This window comes from Conger conger, chromosome 9 (assembly GCF_963514075.1).
Source record: "Conger conger chromosome 9, fConCon1.1, whole genome shotgun sequence".
NCBI classification, from domain to species: domain Eukaryota; kingdom Metazoa; phylum Chordata; class Actinopteri; order Anguilliformes; family Congridae; genus Conger; species Conger conger.
This window is the reverse complement of record NC_083768.1, coordinates 1,419,058-1,437,203: the sequence shown is the minus strand read 5'-3', so window position 1 is coordinate 1,437,203 and position 18,146 is coordinate 1,419,058. Positions and strand designations below refer to the sequence as shown.

Below are 18,146 nucleotides of genomic sequence, written 5' to 3'. Positions count from 1 at the left end.
AACAGGGGGCACACATTGGATCTGGTCATCACTGACTCTGCCCCCATCAGCAATCTCCTTGTGTACGACCTGGGTGTGTCTGATCACAGGGTCATTGCACTGGAGCTGCCATTTCCACCCCCTCACACCAAGCCCAAGCGCCAAATCTCTTTCAGGAACATCAAAAACATTAACACAGACGCCTTAATTTTGGACCTCCAGCACCTCTCCTCTGCAAATTTTTCATCAGCCAGCGATTCAGTGGCTTTTTACAATAATACCCTGACCAGTCTCCTGGACCTCCACGCCCCAGTTAAAACAAGAACGGTTTCTTTCTCACGCTCAGCTCCTTGGTTCACCCGCGAGCTGTGAAAAATGAAGGCAACTGGGCGTGTCCTTGAGCGACGCCTCAAGGCCACAGGCCTCACCGTCCACAAAATGGCCTACAAAGACCATCAAAAGGCCTATTCGAAATCCCTCAGAGACGCACAGTCACAGTTTTATTCCAACTTAATTAACAATAGCCCTGGCAACTCCAAGCAGCTTTTTTCTACAATAAACCAACTACTCAAACCGCAACTTTCCACACACACAGACATCACAGAGGAACAGTGCAATAACTTCATTACCTTTTTCAGAAACAAAGTCGACACCATCCGGTCCCATCTCATCAGCCCCTCCACCCCACCTGCCCCCGCTGCCATCCCACAGCCAGGGATCTCCCAGCCTCTCTGCTGTTTCTCCAACATCACACAGCGAGAGGTTGAGGACATCATCAATACGATGAAATCCTCCACCTGTGCCCTGGACCCCGTTCCCACCGCTCTGGTTAAATCAAGCATTTGTGCCATAAGTCCCCTGATCACCAAAACCATAAACCTTTCCCTCCAGTCTGGCCACGTTCCCTCTGTTCTAAAAACTGCCATCATTACACCCCTCCTCAAAAAACCCACCTTGGACTCGGTAGTCCTTGCCAATTACAGACCAATTTCCAACCTCCCTTTCCTTTCCAAGGTCCTGGAAAAAGTGGTAGCTGCACAGCTCCAGGACCATCTCCAACTCAATAACATTGCAGAGAAGTTCCAGTCTGGCTTCCGCACCGCCCATAGCACTGAAATAGCACTAGTCAGGGTCACTAATGACCTGTTGATGGCGGCTGATGCTGGCTCCCCTTCACTCCTCATCCTGCTTGACCTAACCGCAGCATTTGACACCATTGACCATCACATCCTCCTTAACCGTCTACACTCGATCGGCCTCTCTGACTTTGCTCTGAATTGGCTCAAATCATACCTCTCTGACAGAACCGAGTACGTCTCTTTGGGAGGGAAAAAATCCCGGTCCTATCCTGTCACCTGTGGTGTCCCCCAAGGATCCGTCCTCGGCCCCGTCCTCTTCACCCTCTACTTGCTCCCCCTCGGCCGTGTCATCAGCCAGTATGGAATTTCCTTCCATTGCTATGCTGATGACACACAACTGTACCTTAAGACTGACTCACCCCCCTCTGCAGCTCCGCCGTCACCATCTCCATCATCCACACTCACTACCTGCCTGGAGGAGATAAAGGCGTGGATGAAATCAAACTTCCTACAACTCAACAGCTCCAAAACCGAGGCCATCCTAATTGGCACCCCCCATCAGATTCATTCATCCTCCATTACCAGCATCTCTTTCTCCGGTCAAGTCCTTCCCCTCTCATCCATAGTCACCAACCTGGGTGTGAAAATTGACCCCCACCTAAACTTTGAGGCCCACATTAAACACCTGTGCAAAACCTCCTTTTTCCACCTCAGGAACATTGCTTAACTCCGTCCCACACTCACCCTCCCAGATGCAGAAAAACTTGTCCACGCCTTTGTCTCCTCCAGGCTGGATTACTGTAACGCACTTCTCATCGGGAGTCCTAGCAAGAGCCTCCTGAGGCTCCAATATATCCAGAACAGCGCTGCTAGGATCCTGATGAGAGTGCGTAAGTACGACCACATCACACCGATCCTCCACTCACTTCACTGGCTCCCCATCACCTCCCGGACTGAATACAAAATATCCCTTCTGACCCATCAGTGCATCTATGGAAATGCCCCCCCCTATCTCAAAGAACTCCTCACCCCAGAACCCTCCACTCGAAACCTTCGCTCTGCCAACACCAACCGCCTCCGTCCTCACAAGACCAAGCTCTGCACCATGGGCGACCGAGCCTTCTGCTCGGCTGCTCCCCGCCTGTGGAATGCCCTCCCTGACTACCTGAGAGCACCGCAGACCACTGATGCTTTTAAAAGAGGGCTAAAAACCTACCTCTTTACTAAAGCCTTTTCTTAGTTTTTATATTTTATACATGCCATTGGGTGTTTTTTTCCCTGTTTTTACCCTGTAGCACTTTGAGATTTGGTCTCCAAATGTAAAGTGCACTATAAATAAAATGCATTATTATTATTATTATTGTAGTAAGAAATACCCTACCATCAACTAGCACAGTCACAGAAAGTCTACATGTTTAACCAATGTCAATAATTTCGGCAAGATATCGGATCAAGCATAACTTTATCCTGTTATTTCTCCGTTGTGTGCCCGCGTTCATAGATGCTGACACGCAACTGGGACCCAATCAGAGTCACACGTGTGAGCGCGGGCGAGTTGGCGCAGTGGGAACTCCTTCTGTCCCGCTTTCTCCTGTGGGGCGAGCGCAGCGTTAGTGCAGGAAAGCCGAGAGCAGGGTCTTTAATCTCAGAGCTCCCGCTAAACCGCCCCCCTCCCCACCCCTGACAGGGACGGAGAAGAGCGGGGGCCGGCAGCATGGCGGGGTGTCCCAGGGCCCCGCGAAGTGCCTGCCCTGCCGGGAGGGGTGTGGCCACTGCCGGGACGACGCCCCCTGCCACACCCAGCAGGACCCCACCCTGCGGACCGCCCTCATCTCCTGCCAGGCCCTGTGCATGCTGGGAGATCTGATCAGCATGGTGGTGGCCTACAACTTCCGCAGGAACAAGGTGAGCGGCCCTAACCCTGACCCCAACCCTAACCCTGACCCCTAACCCTCCCCAACCCTGACCCCAACCCTAACCCTGACCCCTAACCCCCCCCCAACCCTGACCCCAACCCTAACCCTAACCATGACCCATAACCCCCCCCAACCCTGACCCCTAGCCCTAACCCTGACCCCTAACCCTCCCCAACCCTGACCCCAACCCTAACCCTGACCCCTAACCCCCCCCAACCCTACTCCATATTTTCATGACACTGTATGCAACGTTTTTTTAAAGTTTTTTTTTTACATTTCATTTGACAGAGAATCAGAGCATCTGGATTGGTCCTTATCGAAGCCATTCTGTTTGGAGCCCTGCTGCTATACTTCCCAGTAAGTCTCTCCCTGCCTACTGTACTGCACTCAGTGTGTAATGCACGTACGGATGGGTGGTGAGCGTTCCGAAACAAAATGGCTGCCATGCATCATCCACTGGCTGTGGTTACGCTGAACTTTTCTTCTGCTTCAGAGAGTGAAAGTTGATGTATAAACCTTATTAATATGGTTATTAAGGCTATTATTGTAATTATTATTACCACTATTATTAAGTAGTAGTGGAGTTGGAGTAATAATAATTATCCTAATGATTATGACTTTTCCTATTATAGTAATGAGAATAATCAGTGTTCATTTCTCCCATAATGAGAGCCCATGGCAGCACGCTGAACCCAGGCTGGTTTACACTGCGATTAGTGGGCAGGCTGCAGACACACTTCCCACAGCAAACAGCCACTCCTCCACCCGATTCATTCTAACAGCTTAAATGTTCCTTCCGGGAGCCAAAAGTAGAAGTTAGGAACTCCCAATCTTTCCTTTGAGCAAGAAAACATCAGCGCATTCCTTTGTGGAAGTATGTTTCCCGAAAGCCTGACGTGTAAATGATCAACCTGTGGATCCACCTCTCCCCATCTACCACGTCTGTAACTGACCTGTGGATCCACCTCTCCCCATCTACCACGTCTGTAACTGACCTGTGGATCCACCTCTCCCCATCTGCCACGTCTGTAACTGACCTGTGGATCCACCTCTCCCCATCTGCCACGTCTGTAACTGACCTGTGGATCCACCTCTCCCCTTCTGCCACGTCTGTAACTGACCTGTGGATCCACCTCTCCCCATCTACCACGTCTGTAACTGACCTGTGGATCCACCTCTCCCCATCTACCACGTCTGTAACTGACCTGTGGATCCACCTCTCCCCTTCTGCCACGTCTGTAACTGACATAGCTTCAAACTTATGTTTGAAGGAGCGAGGATGTTCCATTTTCCATGTTCTCGACTTTTCCGTTTTCATTTCCTTTTCTTGCCTTGTCTTGCCTTGTCTTGCCTAACCAGAGACAGAAAGTCAAACAGGAGAGATGCCCTTTCTGCTCAGCGCTCAATCTCTCACTTTCAACTCCATGTCCTGTGGGCCGCAGTGTCTGCAGGCATTTACTACAACCAAGCTCTACACCACCTGATTTCACTCATGAGCCTATTATCTGAACCAAGCAGGTAAAATAATTAGTGTAGCACACGGAAGGAGCAAATACCTGCAGACACTGCGGCCCGCGGGATGAGGAGTTGAGTTGCTCTATGGAGACAAGCCAAAGAAAGTTTTTTTGTGCACTTCTCAACGACCTTGGCAGGAAGTGAAAGGCCGGTCAACAGTCCTCAGTGCATCACCCAGACCCCGTTCAGCCACGTATTGATTTAGTGATTTTGCGCAGGTAATCGGTGTAATTAACAGTTAACGAGGTCCTGGAATGCTATTGTTGATAATTAGTGTAGCTCCAGCAGATTTCCCCAGGGGGGGAGCAGTGATGAGATCTGAAGCCGTGAATCCATAACCAGAGATCATTTACCCACACAGCCACACTGCAGTGTCTGGAACATCTCTGTGCCTTTCCGGCTCCCACAGTCTGTCAGAGTCCAAATAAACACTGGACATTTTACTCTGTGCGTGATCCATACATTTACATCTAAATAAACACTGCAAATTTTACTCTGTATAATCCATACATCTACATTGATGCATGCAACCTCAAACAAGATTACCATACCATACAATTATACAAAGTTAATCATAATGGTATTAAGTATGTGCTATATTTCTATATACACACTGACTTTAGGCATCAGAATGTTTGAGTTGCTGTTGAATGATAGAATAGTATTGTTTATTGTAATTTTTTGGGATTGGGGTATAACAGGTTTGTTATAAACTAAACTCTGGTTGTTTTTGGTATATTTGCAGTGTTTCTGCTGTATTGAGCTCTGGATCTGGGTGAGGCTCATTGTAATTTTGGGGGAATGTGGATATTCTGTAGCAGAGTTTAGTGTGCAGGGCGTTTCTGCTGTATTGAGCTCTGGATCTGGGTGAGGCTCATTGTAATTTTGGGGGAATGTGGATATTCTGTAGCAGAGTTTAGTGTGCAGGGCGTTTCTGCTGTATTGAGCTCTGGATCTGGGTGAGGCTCATTGTAATTTTGGGGGAATGTGGATATTCTGTAGCAGAGTTTAGTGTGCAGGGCGTTTCTGCTGTATTGAGCTCTGGATCTGGGTGAGGCTCATTGTAATTTTGGGGGAATGTGGATATTCTGCAGCAGAGTTTAGTGTGCAGGGTGTTTCTGCTGTATTGAGCTCTGGATCTGGGTGAGGCTCATTGTAATTTTGGGGGAATGTGGATATTCTGTAGCAGAGTTTAGTGTGCAGGGCGTTTCTGCTGTATTGAGCTCTGGTTCTGGGGTCACAGCGCCCGGTCTTCCCATGCGGAGAGGCTGAGGCTCGCTGGGTCGGGTACTGTAGCAGGTCTCTGCCAGGCTGAATCTAAATAATTCTGTTCCCGGAGCCAGAACTATTTTTAACATCGGAGGCGAAGCCTGGTGAGCTGGAGCGGGGGTGCGGGGGTATGCTCGGCCCCGGGTTCCTCCGGGGGGGGGGGGGGGGGGGTGGCATGCATTTTTAATTTCAGGAGCGTGTCACAGGGAGGAGCACGGCTCCCTGCCAGGGAACCAGCCCCACGATATTACCGCCCCGGCCAGCCCCGCTCTGGGAGGGTGGGGTGAGTTGGGTGGTTGGGGCAAGGGTGGTGTGGGTTGAGGGTGGGGTGAGGTTGAGGTTGGTGAGGGTGGGGCGAGGGTGGGGTGAGTGGGTTAGGGGTGGTTGGGGCAAGGGTGGTGTGGGTTGAGGGTGGGGTGGGTTGAGGTTGAGGTTGGTGAGGGTGGGGCGAGGGTGGGGTGCAGACCTAGCGTTGGGCCCGGGGATTACCAACCCACCCCGATTCCCAGAATCCTCCTCCACACCTCCTCTCCTGCACAAAAATAACACACTTACCTCTCCTGTCCAATGACCGTTTACCACATCTGTGCTGTTTGCTGGATATAGATATCTGTGCTGTTTGCTGGATATAGATGTCTGTGCTGTTTGCTGGATATAAGCACAGACAAACATCGAGATTGAGACAGACATTGTAAAAACAAAACAGAGCAAAAATAATAATAAAAATCATCCAGTGTATTGTGCCATAATATTTATAGCTTATGCTAATTTTTATGGCTCATGCAGAAGATGTTTATTTGTTGCTTGCCTGTTAGGGAAGCACATTGACATACATTGAAATGTTGTACAATAATGTCGGATTATACCATAATATTTATAGTTTATGCTAATTTCCAATGCTTTTTGACGGCTGAAAAAACGTTTACCCTTTCATTTTTGTTTGTTGGATAGAGGCAGATAAAAACTGAAATCGATGCATTATAAAAAATAATAAAACACTGAATCAAAATATTTTACTATAACATTAATAGCTTATGCTAATTTCCTATGCATGTATAGATTAAGATGTTTACTGTTTATTTGCTATTGTTTTGATAAGGACAGATATGAAATAGATAGAATACAAAAAAATCATGAAATAATAATGAACAATAAAGCATTGTACTGTAACATTTATAGCCTCTGCTAATTTTAGAAGCATTGAAAAAGTAAAAGGAGTATGTTTGGTGAAGGTGTGGTGTAAACATTGGATTAGAGACCGTTTTATTGGTAAATTATCTATAAGACATAAATTTGTCAAGCCAATCACTCCATTTCAATATTTCCCCTCTTTTAAATATACTTTTAAGTGCCAAAGGAAGGGCAAGCTGTTGGCCCAGATTCAATCAGATCACAGACCTGTTTGTGCCTTCCCTGCAGCAACACAGAAAGGGGCCTTTACTTCCTTACATAACATCCTCAGGCTGGCTTTCCGTGGCAGAGGAGATTGTGTTGTGTGGGATAGGCTGGTTTTCATGTCCTGTGGGTTTTTCACTTGATATCGTAACATGCGTCTGCAGTATTTATTTTATGCAGTATTTACTGCATACGGTACAAGGCCCTTAACCCCGCATTGCTCCTGAAGGAATTAACCCCTGCTTAGTCTAAAATAACTGGAGTACATTGGCAGAAGGAGGTTCAGGCTAATGAGCAGCCCTACTGCAGGGTCGTGACCTTTGACCTGTGAGTGCTGCAGTCCATCTCCAGCCAGCCAGCGCTGTCACTTCCAATCTGAGAGACACGGTGAAGCGGCAGATCCTTGAGACGGCAGATCTGATTGGTTATAGCCACACATCTCCCTGAGACAGCAGATCTGATTGGCTGTAGACAATTCATTCACTGAGCTGCGATCTCCTCTCTCTTCACAATGAAGTTTTTTTAAGTGAAGAGAGAAAGAATTGGACTCCGGAGGGCTGTTATACTGATTACATTTTAAATATTTGTATTATTTTAATGAAAGAATACACCCCTTACAGCCTCTTTTGTCCCTGTGGTTCCTGTGCCTTGTGTGTTTGGGTCTGGTTCTGTGTGCAGTGGGTCTGGTACTGTATCAGGTCTGGTACTGTGTACATTGGGTCTGGTTCTGTATTGGGTCTGGTTCTGTATGCATTGGGTCTGGTACTGTGTGCATTTGGTCTGGTTCTGTGTGCATTGGGTCTGGTTCTGTGTGTATTGGTCTGGTTCTCTGTGTATTGGTCTGGTTCTCTGTGTATTGGTCTGGTTCTGTGTATCGGGTGTGGTTCTGTGTGTATTGGTCTGGTTCTGTGTATCAGGTGTGGTTCTGTGTGTATCGGGTCTGGTTCTGTGTGTATTGGTCTGGTTCTGTGTATCAGGTGTGGTTCTGTGTGTATCGGGTCTGGTTCAGTGTGTATTGGGTCTGGTTCTGTGTGTCATGCATCTTTAAAGCCGCACCAGCATCAGGCCATAAAAATACATCTGCTGATTAATTAATGTCTGCGCCGCAAGAACCTGATTTGTATCTGAAATATTTTTTGCTAAAACAAACGGGCTGCTTCCTTTGTACCCAAACTTGCTCTGCTCCCAAGACTGATCACTGTTTTCGCTTCCACTCCTGAGATCAGATTGGGGTTATTTTGGTTTATTATCATATCTTAGGTGTACCCTGTTGTGGTGGCCATGTGCTCTGACTGGTAACTAAACCGTGGGACACAGACAACACAGTTCAGTCTGTGTCTGAAATGACCTTCATAAGAATATACAATTTTCCATAAGCATGCCTGCTGATATCAGTGACAGCAAATTGGCAAATACAGTCATCGAGCACTTTATTAGGTATTTATTACACTTATTTTTTAGACTTATTGGTCTTCTACCTATTACTGTCACCTTCCCGTTAGCTTTGACCAGTCTGGCCCTTCTACTCTGTCCTCTCTCATTAACAACACGTTTCTTCCCGCTTCTTAGGATTGCTTGGTGAACTGAATTATGGGTAGTGATCATGTTACCGGATGATGAATTCCAGGGTCTTCATAGATGGGTTTGTAAATGATGCATCGATAAAATGATGCAGTCATAAATGATGCAGTCATAGACAGCTCATAGCCCTGTCCTCGGTCCTGGGTGCAGTTGGAAGCCTGGTATTCTGAGTCGCGTGTCTGCTCACATTAACACTGCAACACTGCAAACGACCTCGCGTAGAGTCCTGTACTCCCATTGGTGGAGGTGCTATGCAGAAATCGCCAGCGGGGTGTGTCGCCAAACTGCATAATCATCAAATCAGCGGTGATTCATGGAGCCTCAGCTCATTTCATACCTCATGTGTGCTGTCTGAAGGTATACGCTCTTTATTTGGGGTTCCGCCAAGTTGAAAATTGAAAAACTGATGAAATGTTAAAATGGGTTTCGGATTACTGTCAAATGCAAGACGTCACAAGACGTGAGGCGATGGGAATGAGGCGATGGCCTTTAACAGCGCGCTTTTTAACGCCCGCTTTCGGGGTCACCTCGATCAGCGCAGGAAAAGGACTGAAATAAAAATTAATGAGTTCCCCATAAATGTTAATTGCATGTAAATTCTTTTTCCTTAACTGACACAGTTTCAATGGAATTGACGCTCTCTGGCGAAAACGCAAGATAATAATGTGGAGTATATTTGGGTGTGTGTTTCAGGGATTCAGTGAGCTTATTAGGTATTTATTATGACTTATTGATCTTCTGCTGCTGTACCCAATCCACGTATTGTACGTTCAAGGTCTTCTGCAAAGCACTGTTGTAACCTGGCTATTTGCGTTCCTGTCCTGTCAGCTTTAACCAGTCTGGCCCTTCTCCTCTTATTAACATGGTGTTTTCGGCCACAGTTTTCCGAGATACTCAAAAGATCAGCAGTTTGTGAGATGCTCAACCCACCCCGTCTGGCACCAACAATCATTACATGGTCCATGTTGCTGAGATCACATTTCTTCCTCATTCTGATTTTTGGACTGAACAAAAACTGAACATCTTGACCATGTCAGATTTACATGATTGGCTGATTAAATACTTGCATTAACAAGCTGGTGTAGAGGTATACCTGTAGCCTAGTGGCTAAGGTACTTGACCGGGACCTGGAAGGCTGATGGTTCAAGCCCCGATCAGTGAGGCCTCGTCGCTTGGGGGGATTAGTCTAATCAACTGTAAGTCGCTTGTGATATAAGTGTCAGCTAAATAGCTGCAATGTAATCTGTAATGTAACAAGTAATAACATGAAACGTGTTACAGCCAAAGTTAGGCGTGCATAATGCATTTCCACTCAGAAATTCTCATTTTCACACACTCGGCCTGCCTCTTCCTGGGGAAGGTTAAAACCAACAATTGTTCCCTCGGCCTGATGACACAGCATCTAATGTGCGACGACAGTCACAAAGCAAGATGAAGTAACTTCCTCATTCAGGTCATTAATCTTCCTCGAGATACGCGGCAGCTACAAATCCCGCGGGCGAAGGACACATCCATCCCGTTAGCGCCGTGCAGGCATCGTCCTGAAACGACAGGGTCCTGTCAGCGTCGATTGGCTGTTCTCCTGGCTGAGACTTGGTGAGATATGGGGGAAGATCTGCAGCGGTTTTTCCGGAGATTTCCGACTTTTCTTTGTAAGTGGACATGCAGGAGGGTTCAATTTTGTGAGGGACGGGATTAATAGAGTGGATCCTGACCTCAGCGCACAGTCCGAGACAACGTGTCGCCGCAGTTCAGCGATGATGACATGGTGGGGCCTGGAACGAGAACTCAATTCTAGTAGGACAGTCTCTAAGGCTGGGACCAGTGTTTTTCATTTATGTTGACTGACAATTAAAAGCAAGAATTTGTCTTGTTTTTTTTCTTCACAAATGTAGTTCAGCAAGTTCAGTTGTCACTAAAACTAACCTGCCAAACTTTCAGCGGACAAAGTGTAACACTTTGATCAAATAGATAGATGTTGATTAAGTAAAGGCCAACATCTAGATATAATATTGAGACTAAGACACTGTTGATGACCAGAGCATTCAGTCATGAGTGTCTAAACTGAACTGGTTGAGGATAAAGTGGGATCCAAATTGTGATTTCTCACATATAATCATTTTATAAAATATCTGCTGAAATATGTGTGCATGTGTGAGACCATGCTGGCCAGGGATCATCAAATCTGCCTCTCTAATACAAAGCCAGCCCTGGTGCTCTTTTCTCCCGGGTAGTTAACTTAACAATTAGTGCTACTGACAGCCAGAGTCTTCACACGTGACTCCCAGGTAAAGGGAGGGTGGAAAACCAGCAGTTCTCAGCCCTCAAGGACTGTGATTTGATGATCCCTGGTGTATACTCATTCTATTTTCACCTGATTTACTACAGTAAATTAACAACTACAGTGACATGATAACCTCAGAAGCACTACTGTCTTTGCGCCTTCTCTTGGATTTTTGTGTTGAGTGTTTCTTGAAACATATTTATTTAAAATTTTTTAAAGAGAGGCTTTTTCCCTGACTGTGACACCTCACTTGTTGGCTGCAGCCTCTAACGGCCGTCCTGAGTCGTGGATATTAATTCATAGAGGGTTCACATCAGACCAGGATGAGCAGCTTCTCCCACAATTTTAGGAGCATCTCCTCGTCCCTTAAGGACAGTGTGGCCTGGACACCTCCACACCTGTGGTATCAGGTCTCTGTGAGTATTTAGGAAGGAAAGGAGAGGGAAGTGGAGTGTCTGACGGGGGATCGATAAGACCATGCGGAAAGCTCTCTGTCCCCACATCAAATTTAGGGTGAACTTTTTGTTTTTAGTTGTGGGAGCTTTTCCAATTCATGATTAAGGGGTTAGTTCACTTTCTGGGGTTTATGGGGTTTTTCTTTGTGTTCTCAGCTGGCCCAGACAGAGTTTGTGTGTGATGAAGGATATTATCTGATGTATTACTGAGTTAGTAATCCTGCTTTGTGAAACAGTGCAGTTATCCAGCTAACTCAGTAATTATGCTTTGTGAAACAGCAAAATTATCCAACTCAGTAAACCCCTTTGGCTGTAAAATAGCAGCAGGGAAATTTGGGGGTTCATGATGAAATACCCCAGAACATGAGATATATTATATTAGATGTTATTGTTTTGTAAGACCCTTAAGAGGATAGCCCTTAAGTTGCCTCCTTATAAAAGAAAAAAGCAGAAAAAAAAACAGTTACAGAAGTCTTTAATGAGCCTCGACTGAACATTGTGGCTTGCTGGTGAATCATGTCACAGCAAACTCAACATCTGTACACCTAATGAGAGCACACAATATCTCCAATAGTCCATTCTGTGTGGTGTGGGAATTTTTTTTTTTTTTTTTTTTTTACCAAGATGTATGCTTTTTTTATGTACTTTATATTGCAAGTTATGACATTTCAGTTTTCAGTGAGAGACGACTGTTTCAGAATGGCTGCTCCCTTCCCCTGTTCCCCATGGTGCAGTGTTGTTTTTCCCCTGAAGCAGAGCAGTGTGAATGAAACCGCATCCTGTTCTGGTAACGGGGGCGTTGAGCCGCTTGTCCTCCTCCTGTACCCCCCACCCCCAGCCTGTCTGCTCCACGGTTTCTCTCCCTCCGTATGCATCACTGCTCCCTGCTTCTCACTCAAACATTCATGAGGCTGTTTTCACACAGAGCGGAGAGACTGGGGACCATAACCCAGCCCCGACCAATCCGCAAACCCGGAATATCACTCCATTACCCAGCCTCGACCAATCACAACCCCGGAATATCACTTCATGACCCAGCCCTGGCCAATCACAACCCCGGAATATCACTCCATAACCCAGCCTCGACCAATCCACAAACCCGGAATATCACTTCATAACCCAGCTCCGACCAATCCACAAACCTGGAATATCACTTCATAATCACAAACCCAGAATATTATATGACCCTTATTGAAGTCTATCCAGTAACTGTACGCTTCAAAGCAGTGTGGTCACTCTGGCTGACAGCAGCGATGAGGAACTGCCTTTACACGGCACCTTTCATCACTCTGACAGTGCTGCACTGTGAAGAAGGGGTGACTTTAAAGAAGCAGACATGGGTCAAATATGCTATCGTTTTGGACTCAAATACTTCTCTGTGCTTGATAGATCTTTCCTGGAGCAATTGAGCCAACCAAGCGAGCCAGAAGGTGGGGGTTTGCACTTTGAGAGAATTTAATAGGTTCCAGTACACCAGACAAACTCAGTAAAGCGTAGAAAAATGTTTGAATCCAAAACAGTTCCGTAGTTGAGCCAGGTCTGTTGGGAAGGAGGGGTGAATCTAAATAGGCTTCACTGTGAAGGAAGCTATTACCTTACAGAAATGAAATATGTAAGGGAATAGCTTCCTTCTTTCCTGTAACTGCATTGTACATACTGTGTGTGCACTTTTGCAATAAATCATAACGAGGATAATAAAAAAAAAACTTGCAGGCATAAAGAGTAAATTTCACCTGCAGGAAAACATAGCAGCTAATATGAGCCGTATAGCAGGTCTTTTTGGGCGCAGCTATGATTAGTAAACTCTCAGTGGATCCCCATGAGGCCAAGAACAACTGCTCAAGAAGACATTTTAATTAACTCCACAGCTCCACAAACTGTAGATGTTCTCGATGGGTTTCCAAAGACGAGGCAAGAACTTGTTATTGAAAGGCTCTGGGCTCATTCAGATCACTAATTTCTCTCTTTTTTCTTGCTCTTTATCTTGATAATTTCATCATCTCAAATCACTTCGGAAGAAACACCTCAACCACCCGCACTTCACTGACAGGAAGTGTGGGGAAACTGGGCAGTTTACTGGCCGATCAATTGGAATAATCCCCTTGCGGGAGCAGCCAATCACAGTGAAACCAAGTCTCCTGACACCCACCCAGGAGATGCATGGCAGCCATTTTGCACCAGAACGCTTTTCTGCTGTGGTAATTAATTAATGACCAGCTGCTTCTGAGAAGCTAATTATGTTCTTGTGTAGGTGGGCATGAGCCCTGGACTTCCAGCCAAAGCAACCACTGACCCCCGATACCTATACTAATGTAACACACCGACATAGGCTGGATCTCAGCACAGCCAGACATGCTGAAGGAAAACAATCTCACAAACTGTATAACCTCCCTCTCCAGACAAGAGAGCATCTGGGGTCAGAATGAGATTGAATAACCCCAGTAAAACGTCAAAGTTTCTGGACCGCAGTGAAATTCACATATAACCGAAGCGGCTTGCTTCGAGAAAAACACAATTAAAATTTTGCAGTCGCTCCGCGGCGCTCGGCTTTATCAGATCAGAGCGTTTCCTTATTTGCACGTTAACAAGCGGCTGGCAGATGTTCCCGGCGACAGCGGGAGTTTGAGCCGCAGATGTTTGCTGCGGTTTTCAATCACCCAGGATTTCCGCTGCTTCCCGAATTCGTTGCGCGTCGTCAGAAAAACCGAGGTTGAAGGAGGCAGGAGCGTATTGTGCAGCGCGGCATGTTTCCGACAGGCCCTTCGCAAGGGATGTGGTCACGAGGCCTGTGAAATGCCAGGACGAGCATATACATTCATACGATGAAACTAAAGTTGAAAGTCTTCCCCACACAGCAGACTGACTCCTCATCCATACCTTTTCATCATCCATCCACTATTTATTGCATTCACTGTGTATTCAATAAACATCCTCGCCTGCATACAGGTGATGGAGTGGTCCTGAGGCCATGTCGTGGTTTGTGACCTTGTGTACGGTGAATGTGTCCTTTTTCAGGTGGGGGTTCTGTACTTCCGCCCAAGCGTTTTCCGCTGCATCCTCCTGAGGTGGGTGAGAGTCTTGGGCTTCGCCGTGGTTTACGGGACTGTGATTCTCAAACTGTACAGGTACGTTACCTGTCCTCTCTGCCCTGACTTTACTAACAGCATGTTAACTGTATGGAGGCTCTGCTTTGTGTGGATCCAACACAGGAGCATTTCTGTATTCCCTCTTGATCACTGCTCCCTCTCTTCCCATTTCATCCTACAGGGCTACAGGGGCTGTTAACCTACAAGGCAGGGCTTATTCTAGAAAAACTTGAAATTCAGAACATGAAATTCAGGAAGTGATTTGATATCGTCACACTCTGTGCTCCCCAGTGTTTTCTGTTTCCTGCCTTCTTATTGTGTCTCTTGTCCTAGTTTTTTTCTGTAGTCTTTTAATTAATTAATTCGTTTCACCAGTGTCTCGTTACCTGTTCCCTGGTGTCCCATCGTTTCTGGTGGCGTACGATGAAGCAGGATACCACGATTATGTTGCCACCTTCCCTGAATGTATCCAAGGGAAATCCAGAAACCAGCGTCCGCAAGGCCTGCTTCAGCACCTCTCCATTTCTCGCCATCCCTGGTCCCACATGCCGTTGGATTTCGTCACCGGGCTACCAGCCTCGAAAGGGATGACTGTTGTTCTCACCATTGTGGACCATTTTTCTAAGTTTGTCCACTTTGTGGGACTCCCTAAGTTCCGTCCTCCAAGGTGACTGCTAAATTTCTGTTCCTACTTGTTCGTTTTCACGGTCTCCCGCTGGAAGTTACCTCAGACAGAGGACCAAAATTCTCCAGCCAGTTCTGGACGGCATTCTGCTCATTGATCGGAGCCAAGGCCTAATTACCATCCGCCTTTCCCCCCCTGAGTAACGGCCAAACCAAGCGCGTAAACCAAGAGCTGGAGAAGAGTCTGTTTGGTGCGAAATCCCCCACTTCTTGGGTCAAGTTGCTTCCCTGGGTCGAATACGCCTATAACTCTCTTCCATGTGTCTGTCTCCGTTCACTGGCTGCCTATGCGATCAGCTGCCCCTCTTTCCGGAGAAAGAGAAAGAGGTGGAAATTCCAGCCGCACAGAGAAGAGCTCGCAGCACACTCCTGCGTCATGTTACAGAGATGAAGAGGCCCCGCTCCCTGGTACATGGTGGGGCAAATTGTTTGGTTGTTGTCCCAGGACATTCCCCTCTGCCACAAGCTTGCCCCAAGATTCATCGGTCCCTACCCCCTCTGCCATCCGACTTAACCTCCCACCTCCCCTACGCCGCATCCAACTTCAATATTGAAAGTTGGGAAACTTAACTGCTAGGCAAATCTGGGTCAGGCAAGTAAACAAACTAAAAAAAACACAATTAATAATTCACAGAAAGAGACAACAATGAAAAGTTAACCACTAAACAATTGGCTGTTAAAAGCTCAGATAAATTGAGAAGCATGTTCTAACGCAAGGAGCGGTCTGAATATGTGGCACACTTATGGCCGTTCAAACACATGGAGTTACATATCGCTAGTCAGGGAGGCTATGGAAACACAGGCTGGGTTTTGAAGTGAAGGCAGTAAGCAGGTCGGAGTCGGTTTTTGGCCCACGTGGAGACGTGGTGACATTTTGCCTGCTGGCTGTTCTTTGAAATGTCAGTGTGTTCCTCTGTTCCAGCAGGGCCTTGCTGTCTGACCGTGCCATTTTGCTGTGACAGAATCTCTGTGTAGACGGGGGTAGATTAGATGGCAGCCAGAGAAAGCCAAGCCAAGAGGAACGAGACTCCGCCTGTAGATCGATCGCCCAAGAGTTAATCGCTCGTTGCACTAGGCACATCCTGGGAGACTCAGGCCATCCAGACCCTCTGACTGCCAAGTCACCTGCTGACAGGAAACCCGCTGACAGGAAGTGAGGGGAAACCCACTCACAGGAAGTGAGGAAAAACACGCTCACAGGAAGTGAGGGGAAACATGCTCACAGGAAGTGAAGGAAACTCACTGACAGGAAGTGAGGGGAAACTGGGCAGTTCACTTGCCAATCAATTGGAATAATCCCCTTGGGGGAGCAGCCAAGCTTTTTGCAATTTTTCAGGGTGGGGCAAAGCGGGGAAATTCAGGGCAGTTTGGGACAGAAAAGACTCCCTTACACAGTATGAGAATACATTAAATTTACACTACATTAAAAAAAAAAAGCATTGTTAGGTCAGTGGTCCAATCTGTGGTCGAGCTGTGACTCACTCACACACCCACACGCTGACAGTCACAAGCTTGAGCTGACACACTCAAAGACATTCACAGCTATCAGTATGTATGAGTACAATAAGGTTCCAACTTATTTCTGCTTAGGCATACAGAACAGTTATTATTACGCCTTTCTCTGGGAAGACCCAGGGGGAATCAACAGAAGGACTGCGATGCTTTTGTGTCTGTTAAACTGTTGCAATACCAGAAACGAATTACGCACCACTCGCAAAGCAGTTTAGCAGTGAATGGAATGAGCTTGTAACTGCAATGCCAGGGACACAGCCATAGTGCAGTCTGACCGTGCATAGCAATGCAGGCTCCAGTGCAAACTAATGCAACCCAGAAGATGAAACTGGCTCAAAAGGCATCTTATGAAGGCTGATCTGATGGTTGCGGCATCAGGTTTCTTAAATAAGTGTCATATTGCACAACTACTTGGGTGTGCTTGCACAGTGATACAGCCCGGTCTATGTCAGACCGCAAGAGGGAAAAGTATCGGGGAAATTGTTACTGCACACCAAGGAGTAACTCCAGCCCCTATCTGCCAACCCAAAACTAACCTGACTAGTCTTCAAAGGTTTACCAGGTATGGGGTGGCTTTGCCCACTCAACTCTGGCAAGAAGCAGATAGCGTGCCCCCAACAGAGATTTTTACATCTCCACCCAAAGTCACCTTCAAAAACAATAAAGCAAAATAACAAAATAGTGTCCCGATGGAAGGATTTGTAATGCAGCTGGGAACAGGATCTGGTGTCACTGTACGGCGAGCAGAGGGGCAAAACAAAAGCCAAATGCACACAAAATTCACTGGGCAATCAGAATAGAAAGGGTTCAGGACAAAAATCTGCTGAACGGGAAATGGTGGTCGGGAAGTACAGGTGTGACGAGGCATCCCAAAGTAGCGGAACGGAGGGGTCTGGCTGGTGTATAGGTTCTGATTAGCTTTTGGATGTATGCTGAGGCTGAACCCTTAGCTGCCTGGTATGCGAGCACCAATGTTTCAGATTCAACGCGAGCCATAACAGGCAGCCAGTTGCGGTCAGTGAGCAGGGCGGTGATGTGAGAGTGTCTGGAGACGTGAAAGACCAGTCGAGCTGTGGTGTTCAGGATGACTTGGATGATTTAACACTGAACATTTCATCCTGTAGGGTTTGCAGCTGTTCAATAACCAGCAGTACCAACAGCACTGTACAAAGGTCTGGAATCCAAGAGCACTTTCTGCCTCTAATGATCTGGTAGGGGTATAAAAATCATGGAGAAATCTTTCTGGCACAACTTCCACCCCAGGAAGAGGCTCACAGAGCCTGAGTGGAGTTCAGTCACAGAAGAGATGCTGGAGAGAGATCAGTGCATGTACAACCAGATGCAATCCCACCCATAGATTATAAAATGGAGGGCACATTACTTGAAGTCTA

General features: G+C 46.8%; 1 protein-coding gene across 1 annotated transcript in view; it reads left to right on the top strand.

The window, feature by feature from the left end:
• The window catches only part of LOC133136344 (metabotropic glycine receptor-like), a 76,786-nt gene that overhangs the window by 46,784 nt on the left and 11,856 nt on the right, over nt 1–18,146 (top strand). The window contains exons 4-6 of the mRNA XM_061253769.1: nt 2,746–2,963; nt 3,263–3,331; nt 14,489–14,598. Coding sequence (XP_061109753.1) covers nt 2,746–2,963; nt 3,263–3,331; nt 14,489–14,598 — 397 coding nt within the window. The remainder of the gene's footprint in view (nt 1–2,745; nt 2,964–3,262; nt 3,332–14,488; nt 14,599–18,146) is intronic.